The sequence below is a fragment of the Rhamphochromis longiceps genome, linkage group LG1 (assembly GCF_057381845.1).
Source record: "Rhamphochromis longiceps isolate RC_006_pf linkage group LG1, R_longiceps_female_GT1.1, whole genome shotgun sequence".
Taxonomy (NCBI): domain Eukaryota; kingdom Metazoa; phylum Chordata; class Actinopteri; order Cichliformes; family Cichlidae; genus Rhamphochromis; species Rhamphochromis longiceps.
In genome coordinates this window covers 30,450,670-30,463,564 of record NC_140557.1, presented here as the reverse complement: position 1 = coordinate 30,463,564, position 12,895 = coordinate 30,450,670, and the positions used below count along the sequence as shown (strand labels likewise).

Below are 12,895 nucleotides of genomic sequence, written 5' to 3'. Positions count from 1 at the left end.
CTGCACTGATGAGGCCCAGGTGTTTCCTCTTCAGAGGGGCGTGGGCCGAGGGCGTGAACCCACCATGAGTTCCGCCCTGGCGAGAGAGCGAGAGACAGAGAGCAAGAGAGAGAGAGAACACTACTAGTCAGCGGCCTGCTGATCCCCTGGCCGTGACAGTGGGGTTCAAATCCCTTATTCAGATTAAGATTTTACGTGACATTACATTGGCAAAAATTAAATTTACTTGAATAATGTGAGTATTGGAGTAAGTACTTGAGTAATTTTTGAATAACTTTAATTTTGTAATGTGCATATTTTATGAAAAATGATGTTTCAATACTTTAATCTACTGAATAAGTAAGAATTAGACTTAATAATCTTTTTACTTCAAAAAGGGAAATTGTGTACAATCTTTTATTCTCCAAAATGCACATAATAAAAATGTTTTGGGGAATGTATATGCTTTTTAAGAACCAATTGCTTCTTACCTGATGCATGCTATAACTTTCAGCAAAACTGAACTAAAATTTGTTAACAAGCTTACCAAATAAGAAATGTTTTGTGAATTTTCTTTGCAGAGCGACTATCAAAGCCCACATGCCCTAAAAAGGAGGGCGCGCTGGCCAGTAATGAGTTCATCACTAAGTTTAAGATAAGAGTTGATCAGAATAGAGGCGATGATGAAAGTCTGGAGCATCAGTTGGAGGCTGCCAACCTGTCTGATGAATCGTTCGAGGCCCAGACAGAAGTCAACGGACAAACATGATCACAGACATTTTAAAAACGCGAGTTGAGAGTTAAGGGGGAAAAATATTGTAATAAGTATATATTTGAATTGCACACTAAGATATAAAGTGATGGCAGCGAGCACAGTGTTGCAGGATTGAATTAAAAACACATCTGACTAAGACCAACTGAAATTTAGAGTTGTGTATAATAAAGTTTATTCTTGATTAATAAAACAAATCTGTAATATTTTTCTTTCGCTTTTGTCCATTTGAATCTCGCTACAGTTATAATTTGTCCTGTAGAAATTGTACATTTAAGCTATATAGTTCCCTCTGTGATAACTCTGTTTTGAATGCCTCTTATTAACTTTTATGCTTTTACAACCCACTATGAGCAAACACTCAGCAACAGTGGGAAGGAAAAACTCCCTTCTTGAAGGAAAAAACCTCTGGTAGAACCAGGAAATCTGTCTAAACTAGTTGGGGGTTAGAGCAACAGATGCAAGTCTTCAGATCATTTGCAGTGTGACTGTCTTTGTGCACACTTTGACCTGATTCAGTTTTCTTATTTGTCAAAATGCACCATGGGTAATAAAAAACAAAACAAAAACAAAAACAAAACAAAATAGTAACGAAGGAGAATCCTCAGCAAAGATGAATTAAACAAGTTTTATTTTGATCAAATTTTTCTTTAAGTAAAACACATCTTTATTTGATGACATTAAAGTCATCAAATAAAGACAGTTTTGATGGAGCTCCTGACCCAGCCCAAGCTCTCTATGAAGACGAGGAAAAACTCCCCAGGGGGCCAGATCGATGGGAAGAAACCTCGGGAAAGCCCATTCAAAGAGAGATCCCCTTTCCTGGGATGGCTGGGGGGGTTACAGGAGCTCCAAAAAAGCTCAATTTTTATTTATTTATTTTTTAAGATTGACCCATCCTATCTATTCCTGTCCAACAGAAAAAAGAAAGGAAGTTACCACAATGTATCACACTTGCATGATAAGGTGTGAATTGTGTGTTTGTGTGTGTTATCTTAGCCAGGGGTGAAGCTGGAGCTCCTCCAGTGTTGGGCGCTTCTCCGGGATTGTAGTTAAACATGCCTCCAAGAAATTCCGGCATCCTTGAAAGAAAGAAAAGATCAAAAAGATGAAGATGATAGTTCTAGTGAATCTGGAAGTGTGAAGTTTTCTTACCTGCGGACAGACGCTTTTTGATGCTCAGTTTCTTTGCGAGGAACCTCTCGGTACTAAAGTCCCGTGCATGAAGCGCTTCATACAACACCACTCCCATTTGCCACACCGTGGTGGGTCCACACCTGTAGCAGCTCCTCCTGTACCACTCGGGAGGGGTGTGAAGAGGCGTGCCTAACAAACAGACACAATTACAATTTCTTCTAAAACAAAAGACACAAATTGTTACATCTGTGAAAAGCAGGAGCAGAATATGTTACCATAGAAGATGCGATACAGAGATCGCTGTTTAACAAAGCAGCTCAGTCCAAAGTCGATGATGCGAACTCGAGGCACATCTGAGCCGGTCTCAATCAGAATGTTTTCTCCCTTGATGTCCCGATGAAAGATGTGTTTATCCTCAAGTTCCTTTACAGCATCAACTAGTTGCTTCAGAATGACCTGGAAAAGATGAAAAACACAATAATGAGTTAATGCTTTTCTGCCTTGATTGAACGCTGTACAGTCCAAGGCTCTCCCAGTCAACCTACCTTGGCCTTGTCCTCTGGTAAAGTTCTTCCTTTTTCTGCTTTGTATTTTTGCAGGTCCACAGCAGGGACAGGTCTCTCCAGCACCAGGATCAGCTCTTTGCCAATGTCGAACCACTCCAGCAAGGACACAGGTGCTGATATTCCCACTGACCCTTCTGCTTCACCTGCAAGTTTAAGCATAATGGCCACTTCCACCGAGAGCTTCTTCCCGCTTTCATCCTGAAATGTTACAACAAAGTGGATGATGAGGAACGCCGCATTCAATCCAGTAATGTAAAACTGATTCAAGTGTTGGATGCTTACCGCCACTTTGCAGTAGACTTTATTTTTGGGAATGTGTTTGATGGCAACCTAGAAGACACAGAGCATTGGTGAGCATTTCCTCAGTATGACATAATGAAAGGTGGAAACACAGCAGACGTTTCAGTTTACGATATTATCCATTATCTGCGTTACTGCCTGTCTTACTACCATCATCTGAACACTTACTGGAAAACGATCTTCTATCCGGTAGCCCGCAAACACTGCTCCACAGCCTCCTTCTCCGAGCTGGTGCTCCTCCACATATCTGGCTTGGAATTCACCTGAACAGACAAAACAGCAAATCTTGTTTTATTACAGCTGTGACACAAATTACTCTCCTCTGTAGCATAAATGTTCCTTTTGCCCTTCCCCTGAATATAAAACCCAAGCTGCTTGCTACTTACGTTTTTGGTCTGCCACTGATTTTTTGCCCTGGTCCACATTCCTTCTTTTTTTCTTGGGTGACTCTCTGTTGTCTCCCGTGGCCTTTCTTTTGCCATTTTTTGCGCACACCTGTTTGTTGTTCAAGTCTGGAGATGTGGAAAACACCAAAAGCACATCAGCTCACTGGATGATAGACACAAACACTAAACACCAATATCTTAAACCTAGCAACCACACTTAATCTACCCCCTTATTCAACTAATTAGCCTACCTTTACCAGAGTCCAACGAGGAGGATGCTTGCTCCTTGTCACCGCTCATATGATCAAGCAGTTTAGCCCTCTTTGCTTTCTTTGTTGTGCCCTCTTCATCTTGCACAACCTTGCGTTTCACTCCTTTGACCACATCTGAGCTGGTGGAAGGACCAGCCTGGTCAGCGACCCTCCTCCTTTTTATTGGGGTCTTCTTTTCAGGACTGGCCTTTCTTTTAGCAGTCCTGCTCTTACAATCTATAAACGACAACAACACAGTGGTGAAAAAGAGTCCCCGACATCAGGACTGGAAGTAGTTTGATGGCAAAGAATTTGAAATTGCTTTTGCTTAAATTATCACAAGTTTATTCTTGGGATAAAAAAAAACTGATCAGTGCGAATTGATACTAGGTTCACTAAGTCTTAGATCTTGATGACACTTGTTGGTCTGTTTTTACTGTTGAGTCCAAGAATAAACTTATTACCTTATTTTACCAAAAGACCGGTAACCTTTCTTTGATTAGACATCTTGTATTAAAGCTATTTTCAATCAAACATATGATTCAATTGCTCTAAAAATGATTCACACAGTGTCAACAGTTCTAGGATTTGTATTTTACCAGGATTTTATTTTATTATTTTACTTACCTTGATCTCCTGAATCTTTCTTATCGCCTGGAGTGGTCATTTTTCTTGTTTCCTCTTTCATTGTAATTTCGGAGACCCTTTAAAATCGAAAATGTAAACCGTAATGAGTTAATACTGACTTAATATTCCTTCAAATGTGCACCTTTCAAATGCTTGACTTTTCTAACTGAATTCTGTAAGTGAGCTTTATAAGTAAACTGGAAACTACGGCAACACAACATAGAATCTTGCCTTTCAGTGACTTCACTGACTGCCAGCAGTTCAAAGTAGTTTACAGAAAAACACTCTGGCAGACAAAGCCATAATATTTCATATGATTCAATCATTTCATATCAATTAAACAGTTTCTTTCATTTTCTTTCATCATTTGTATAAAGACCTCATGTATGGATGACAGTATGAAGATTTGTGGTTGACCACACACTAATAAACACAGTGTCAGCTACATTGTCATCTGATTTAAAGTATTTATTATGTACATTTAACTGTCATGGTACTGAGTCTGTGACCCAGTGTTTTGTGTTTGTTCATTTATATTCATTGATTATTCTTATGTATGTTTTTGGTTCTCTTTATTGTTTTCTTCTTGTGTTACATTCTTAGGCTTTAGGTTTCTGTTACTTTGCCTTGCCCCTGTGTCCCACGTGTCATGTCTAGTCACTCTTAATGCCAGTAGGCATTCCCAGAATGATCTTTCCCCCTCTGACGCTTAGAATGACCAAATATGTGCAAAATGGACAATTCAACATGCCACCATGTCGGTCTTTTATTAAATATGACATGGAACAAATGACTGAGCCATTAAATTTGTCACAAAGGTGTTCACCTAATTCCCGGCAAATGGAATAGACTTCTATGGGACCATAAGTCTTTTTGCACTTTGACATTTGTTTTACTTTTCAGATCTGTAACCTATAACTTTTATACTGTATGTGCTTTGATCATAGGAGTCTACGGGGACTTACTTACTTTTAGCACGTTTAGCAGTTGATGTTGGCTTCTTTTTCAGTACAAATTCAAATTCAAATTTTATTTGTCACGTACACAGTCATACACAGTACGATATGTAGTGAAATGCTTGGACAACTGCTCGTGACCTAAAGAAAACAAAAAAGGAAAAGGCTATGAAAAAGATAGGAAATAAATATGAAAAATTAAAAAGGGTAAATTTAACTAGGAAGGAATAAAATATAAATTAAGGTTAAAAATGAAATAACTGTACAACACAAATTAGAATGAAGGGTAAATTTAACTGGGAAAGAATAAGATAAAATATATAAATTAAAGTTGAAAATAAAATAACTGTACAACAAAATACACAATATAGAACTATATAAGAATGTATGAAGAAATATAAATAAATAAATATATATATATACACACAATAACAGCAGCTGTACAAGTATTAACCGGAAATGAAGAATGTAGTGACCAGTGACCAGGAAGATGGCGGCGTGATCAGATTTGCCAAACGGAGGGCGGGATTGTGCCTTGTAGCCGTCCTTGACCGTGGTGTAGCAGTGGTCCAGTGTCCTTTCACCTCTGGTGGGGCAGGTGATGTGTTGATAAAACTTCGGCGCTGCGCGTTTGAGGTTGGCGCTATTAAAGTCCCCCGTCATTGTAATAAGTCACAATAAGCGCAGCGTCCCGGTGTTGTGTCTGGTGCTGTGTGAGTGCCTCATGCAGCTCGCATAAGGCGGTGACCGTGTCCGCTTGTGGTGGAATATAAACGGCACTTACAATGACCGATGTTAATTCCCGAGGTAGATAAAAAGGACGACACATGATGGACAGAAGTTCCAGATTTGGTGTGCAGGAGCGTGTGAGAGGAACAACGTTCGCACTGTTGCACCAGTTGTTGTTCACCATTAAACACACGCCGCCTCCCCTTGACTTCCCCGAGTCCCGTGTCCTGTCCATGCGGTGAACCGAGAAGAACTCTGCCGGCTGGATGGCGTGGTCCGGCACCGCTGGGTTCAGCCATGTCTCGGTGAAGCAGAGGAGATTGCAGTCCCGAATGTCTCTCTGGAACTTTACCCTGGCCCTGAGGTCGTCAAGCTTGTTCTCCAGTGACTGGACGTTGGCGAGCAGGATGCTAGGCAGAGGTGTGCGGTGTGCACGAGCTCTCAGCCTGTTCCTGACGCCGGCTCGCTTCCCTCTAGGCCGCCGCCGCTTCCCTTTGTTCTCCCTCAAGATCTCACTCGGCCAGCTCGGATCCGGAGTTAAAAACTTCGAATTGTGAGTACATTGTATACCAATAGAAACAAGAGTGTCACTGTCATACCTAATGTACCCAATGGTGATGATTTTGCCGATTTAGAAACGCTGAAAACTAACTTAAAAAACAAAGACAAAGAAAAAGTGGTCGGAGCAGTCGTGACGGCAGCCGACCTCACCGGCGCCAGTACTGGAGCTTCCTGCTCATTGAAGACTTTTCTAAGAGGAAATGCTTAATCCAAAATGGCGTTTTAAGGGCTTGGATTAATGTCAATTCCAGCAAATATTCTTTCTTATGTTAAAAGAACATGGATCTCTGTCCGTGATAACTTCTGACTTTATAACTCAAATTTTAAGAGAGAGCTTCACTGCTAAGCTCTCATCTGTGTGGGTGTCACGGTTCGCTTGAGGACTCACAAGCAGGACTCAGAGGCACAGTCAGTATTTATTACAGTTCCACCAGGTGTATATACAAACAGTGCAGGGGATAGTGCTATATACAAAGCGGTGACAGGGAAAAGGCTCCGGGGAAATCCAGGTAGGGAAAAGCCACTTGCTCCTCTTCTGACTCTCTCTCCAAACACTCACACAAAAAGGGAATCCGCTCGGGGAATGCAGAGTCGGGTCCAGGGGATCTATGTACAGAAGGAAACACACGTTAGAGGTTTTGCACAGGGAAGCAAAAGAGAACTTGCTCAGAGCCGGGCTGCACTGGCACGAGTCACACACAACGGTCCAGCGATGAGTAGAAGCCACTCCCTGGCTTAAATGCTGGCTGCACTGATGAGGCCCAGGTGTTTCCTCTTCAGAGGGGCGTGGGCCGAGGGCGTGAACCCACCATGAGTTCCGCCCTGGCGAGAGAGCGAGAGACAGAGAGCAAGAGAGAGAGAGAACACTACTAGTCAGCGGCCTGCTGATCCCCTGGCCGTGACAGTGGGGTTCAAATCCCTTATTCAGATTAAGATTTTATGTGACATTACATTGGCAAAAATTAAATTTACTTGAATAATGTGAGTATTGGAGTAAGTACTTGAGTAATTTTTGAATAACTTTAATTTTGTAATGTGCATATTTTATGAATAATGATGTTTCAATACTTTAATCTACTGAATAAGTAAGAATTAGACTTAATAATCTTTTTACTTCAAAAAGGGAAATTGAGAATCTTTTATTCTCCAAAATGCACATAATAAAAATGTTTTGGGGAATGTATATGCTTTTTAAGAACCAATTGCTTCTTACCTGATGCATGCTATAACTTTCAGCAAAACTGAACTAAAATTTGTTAACAAGCTTACCAAATAAGAAATGTTTTGTGAATTTTCTTTGCAGAGCGACTATCAAAGCCCACATGCCCTAAAAAGGAGGGCGCGCTGGCCAGTAATGAGTTCATCACTAAGTTTAAGATAAGAGTTGATCAGAATAGAGGCGATGATGAAAGTCTGGAGCATCAGTTGGAGGCTGCCAACCTGTCTGATGAATCGTTCGAGGCCCAGACAGAAGTCAACGGACAAACATGATCACAGACATTTTAAAAACACGAGTTGAGAGTTAAGGGGGAAAAATATTGTAATAAGTATATATTTGAATTGCACATGATGGCAGTGAGCACAGTGTTGCAGGATTGAATTAAAAACACATCTGACTAAGACCAACTGAAATTTAGAGTTGTGTATAATAAAGTTTATTCTTGATTAATAAAACAAATCTGTAATATTTTTCTTTCGCTTTTGTCCATTTGAATCTCGCTACAGTTATAATTTGTCCTGTAGAAATTGTACATTTAAGCTATATAGTTCCCTCTGTGATAACTCTGTTTTGAATGCCTCTTATTAACTTTTATGCTTTTACAACCCACTATGAGCAAACACTCAGCAACAGTGGGAAGGAAAAACTCCCTTCTTGAAGGAAAAAACCTCTGGTAGAACCAGGAAATCTGTCTAAACTAGTTGGGGGTTAGAGCAACAGATGCAAGTCTTCAGATCATTTGCAGTGTGACTGTCTTTGTGCACACTTTGACCTGATTCAGTTTTCTTATTTGTCAAAATGCACCATGGGTAATAAAAAACAAAACAAAAACAAAACAAAATAGTAACGAAGGAGAATCCTCAGCAAAGATGAATTAAACAAGTTTTATTTTGATCAAATTTTTCTTTAAGTAAAACACATCTTTATTTGATGACATTAAAGTCATCAAATAAAGACAGTTTTGATGAAGCTCCTGACCCAGCCCAAGCTCTCTATGAAGACGAGGAAAAACTCCCCAGGGGGCCAGATCGATGGGAAGAAACCTCGGGAAAGCCCATTCAAAGAGAGATCCCCTTTCCTGGGATGGCTGGGGGGGTTACAGGAGCTCCAAAAAAGCTCAATTTTTATTTATTTATTTTTTAAGATTGACCCATCCTATCTATTCCTGTCCAACAGAAAAAAGAAAGGAAGTTACCACAATGTATCACACTTGCATGATAAGGTGTGAATTGTGTGTTTGTGTGTGTTATCTTAGCCAGGGGTGAAGCTGGAGCTCCTCCAGTGTTGGGCGCTTCTCCGGGACTGTAGTTAAACATGCCTCCAAGAAATTCCGGCATCCTTGAAAGAAAGAAAAGATCAAAAAGATGAAGATGATAGTTCTAGTGAATCTGGAAGTGTGAAGTTTTCTTACCTGCGGACAGACGCTTTTTGATGCTCAGTTTCTTTGCGAGGAACCTCTCGGTACTAAAGTCCCGTGCATGAAGCGCTTCATACAACACCACTCCCATTTGCCACACCGTGGTGGGTCCACACCTGTAGCAGCTCCTCCTGTACCACTCGGGAGGGGTGTGAAGAGGCGTGCCTAACAAACAGACACAATTACAATTTCTTCTAAAACAAAAGACACAAATTGTTACATCTGTGAAAAGCAGGAGCAGAATATGTTACCATAGAAGATGCGATACAGAGATCGCTGTTTAACAAAGCAGCTCAGTCCAAAGTCGATGATGCGAACTCGAGGCACATCTGAGCCGGTCTCAATCAGAATGTTTTCTCCCTTGATGTCCCGATGAAAGATGTGTTTATCCTCAAGTTCCTTTACAGCATCAACTAGTTGCTTCAGAATGACCTGGAAAAGATGAAAAACACAATAATGAGTTAATGCTTTTCTGCCTTGATTGAACGCTGTACAGTCCAAGGCTCTCCCAGTCAACCTACCTTGGCCTTGTCCTCTGGTAAAGTTCTTCCTTTTTCTGCTTTGTATTTTTGCAGGTCCACAGCAGGGACAGGTCTCTCCAGCACCAGGATCAGCTCTTTGCCAATGTCGAACCACTCCAGCAAGGACACAGGTGCTGATATTCCCACTGACCCTTCTGCTTCACCTGCAAGTTTAAGCATAATGGCCACTTCCACCGAGAGCTTCTTCCCGCTTTCATCCTGAAATGTTACAACAAAGTGGATGATGAGGAACGCCGCATTCAATCCAGTAATGTAAAACTGATTCAAGTGTTGGATGCTTACCGCCACTTTGCAGTAGACTTTATTTTTGGGAATGTGTTTGATGGCAACCTAAAAGACACAGAGCATTGGTGAGCATTTCCTCAGTATGACATAATGAAAGGTGGAAACACAGCAGACGTTTCAGTTTACGATATTATCCATTATCTGCGTTACTGCCTGTCTTACTACCATCATCTGAACACTTACTGGAAAACGATCTTCTATCCGGTAGCCCGCAAACACTGCTCCACAGCCTCCTTCTCCGAGCTGGTGCTCCTCCACATATCTGGCTTGGAATTCACCTGAACAGACAAAACAGCAAATCTTGTTTTATTACAGCTGTGACACAAATTACTCTCCTCTGTAGCCTAAATGTTCCTTTTGCCCTTCCCCTGAATATAAAACCCAAGCTGCTTGCTACTTACGTTTTTGGTCTGCCACTGATTTTTTGCCCTGGTCCACATTCCTTCTTTTTTTCTTGGGTGACTCTCTGTTGTCTCCCGTGGCCTTTCTTTTGCCATTTTTTGCGCACACCTGTTTGTTGTTCAAGTCTGGAGATGTGGAAAACACCAAAAGCACATCAGCTCACTGGATGATAGACACAAACACTAAACACCAATATCTTAAACCTAGCAACCACACTTAATCTACCCCCTTATTCAACTAATTAGCCTACCTTTACCAGAGTCCAACGAGGAGGATGCTTGCTCCTCGTCACCGCTCATATGATCAAGCAGTTTAGCCCTCTTTGCTTTCTTTGTTGTGCCCTCTTCATCTTGCACAACCTTGCGTTTCACTCCTTTGACCACATCTGAGCTGGTGGAAGGACCAGCCTGGTCAGCGACCCTCCTCCTTTTTATTGGGGTCTTCTTTTCAGGACTGGCCTTTCTTTTAGCAGTCCTGCTCTTACAATCTATAAACGACAACAACACAGTGGTGAAAAAGAGTCCCCGACATCAGGACTGGAAGTAGTTTGATGGCAAAGAATTTGAAATTGCTTTTGCTTAAATTATCACAAGTTTATTCTTGGGATAAAAAAAAACTGATCAGTGCGAATTGATACTAGGTTCACTAAGTCTTAGATCTTGATGACACTTGTTGGTCTGTTTTTACTGTTGAGTCCAAGAATAAACTTATTACCTTATTTTACCAAAAGACCGGTAACCTTTCTTTGATTAGACATCTTGTATTAAAGCTATTTTCAATCAAACATATGATTCAATTGCTCTAAAAATGATTCACACAGTGTCAACAGTTCTAGGATTTGTATTTTACCAGGATTTTATTTTATTATTTTACTTACCTTGATCTCCTGAATCTTTCTTATCGCCTGGAGTGGTCATTTTTCTTGTTTCCTCTTTCATTGTAATTTCGGAGACCCTTTAAAATCGAAAATGTAAACCGTAATGAGTTAATACTGACTTAATATTCCTTCAAATGTGCACCTTTCAAATGCTTGACTTTTCTAACTGAATTCTGTAAGTGAGCTTTATAAGTAAACTGGAAACTACGGCAACACAACATAGAATCTTGCCTTTCAGTGACTTCACTGACTGCCAGCAGTTCAAAGTAGTTTACAGAAAAACACTCTGGCAGACAAAGCCATAATATTTCATATGATTCAATCATTTCATATCAATTAAACAGTTTCTTTCATTTTCTTTCATCATTTGTATAAAGACCTCATGTATGGATGACAGTATGAAGATTTGTGGTTGACCACACACTAATAAACACAGTGTCAGCTACATTGTCATCTGATTTAAAGTATTTATTATGTACATTTAACTGTCATGGTACTGAGTCTGTGACCCAGTGTTTTGTGTTTGTTCATTTATATTCATTGATTATTCTTATGTATGTTTTTGGTTCTCTTTATTGTTTTCTTCTTGTGTTACATTCTTAGGCTTTAGGTTTCTGTTACTTTGCCTTGCCCCTGTGTCCCACGTGTCATGTCTAGTCACTCTTAATGCCAGTAGGCATTCCCAGAATGATCTTTCCCCCTCTGACGCTTAGAATGACCAAATATGTGCAAAATGGACAATTCAACATGCCACCATGTCGGTCTTTTATTAAATATGACATGGAACAAATGACTGAGCCATTAAATTTGTCACAAAGGTGTTCACCTAATTCCCGGCAAATGGAATAGACTTCTATGGGACCATAAGTCTTTTTGCACTTTGACATTTGTTTTACTTTTCAGATCTGTAACCTATAACTTTTATACTGTATGTGCTTTGATCATAGGAGTCTACGGGGACTTACTTACTTTTAGCACGTTTAGCAGTTGATGTTGGCTTCTTTTTCAGTACAAATTCAAATTCAAATTTTATTTGTCACGTACACAGTCATACACAGTACGATATGTAGTGAAATGCTTGGACAACTGCTCGTGACCTAAAGAAAACAAAAAAGGAAAAGGCTATGAAAAAGATAGGAAATAAATATGAAAAATTAAAAAGGGTAAATTTAACTAGGAAGGAATAAAATATAAATTAAGGTTAAAAATGAAATAACTGTACAACACAAATTAGAATGAAGGGTAAATTTAACTGGGAAAGAATAAGATAAAATATATAAATTAAAGTTGAAAATAAAATAACTGTACAACAAAATACACAATATAGAACTATATAAGAATGTATGAAGAAATATAAATAAATAAATATATATATATACACACAATAACAGCAGCTGTACAAGTATTAACCGGAAATGAAGAATGTAGTGACCAGTGACCAGGAAGATGGCGGCGTGATCAGATTTGCCAAACGGAGGGCGGGATTGTGCCTTGTAGCCGTCCTTGACCGTGGTGTAGCAGTGGTCCAGTGTCCTTTCACCTCTGGTGGGGCAGGTGATGTGTTGATAAAACTTCGGCGCTGCGCGTTTGAGGTTGGCGCTATTAAAGTCCCCCGTCATTGTAATAAGTCACAATAAGCGCAGCGTCCCGGTGTTGTGTCTGGTGCTGTGTGAGTGCCTCATGCAGCTCGCATAAGGCGGTGACCGTGTCCGCTTGTGGTGGAATATAAACGGCACTTACAATGACCGATGTTAATTCCCGAGGTAGATAAAAAGGACGACACATGATGGACAGAAGTTCCAGATTTGGTGTGCAGGAGCGTGTGAGAGGAACAACGTTCGCACTGTTGCACCAGTTGTTGTTCACCATTAAACACACGCCGCCTCCCC

At 40.4% G+C, this 12,895-nt stretch overlaps 2 protein-coding genes across 3 annotated transcripts; both read right to left on the bottom strand.

The window, feature by feature from the left end:
- Positions 1–1,722: 1,722 nt before the first annotated feature.
- LOC146678981 (serine/threonine-protein kinase pim-2-like) lies at positions 1,723–4,732 on the bottom strand. Its single transcript, XM_085405782.1, has 9 exons — positions 4,019–4,732; positions 3,392–3,628; positions 3,141–3,266; positions 2,923–3,017; positions 2,737–2,784; positions 2,434–2,652; positions 2,164–2,344; positions 1,907–2,077; positions 1,723–1,833 (listed from the first exon to the last, which is right to left on the bottom strand). The coding sequence occupies exons 1-9, from the start codon at positions 4,077–4,079 to the stop codon at positions 1,742–1,744; spliced, it is 1,230 nt and encodes a 409-aa protein (XP_085261908.1). The 5' UTR covers positions 4,080–4,732; the 3' UTR covers positions 1,723–1,741.
- A 3,728-nt stretch (positions 4,733–8,460) lies between these two features.
- LOC146678980 (serine/threonine-protein kinase pim-2-like) lies at positions 8,461–12,466 on the bottom strand. 2 transcript variants are annotated; one of them, XM_085405737.1, is made up of 6 exons: positions 11,976–12,466; positions 11,007–11,083; positions 9,422–10,616; positions 9,152–9,332; positions 8,895–9,065; positions 8,461–8,821 (listed from the first exon to the last, which is right to left on the bottom strand). In XM_085405737.1, exons 3-6 carry the CDS (start codon positions 9,599–9,601, stop codon positions 8,730–8,732), a joined length of 624 nt encoding a protein of 207 aa, XP_085261863.1. In that variant the 5' UTR covers positions 9,602–10,616; positions 11,007–11,083; positions 11,976–12,466; the 3' UTR covers positions 8,461–8,729. The 2 variants fall into 2 exon arrangements, with proteins under 2 accessions (XP_085261863.1, XP_085261856.1); XM_085405730.1 differs by lacking the exon at positions 11,976–12,466 and having other exon boundaries at positions 9,422–11,720.
- Positions 12,467–12,895: the final 429 nt, after the last annotated feature.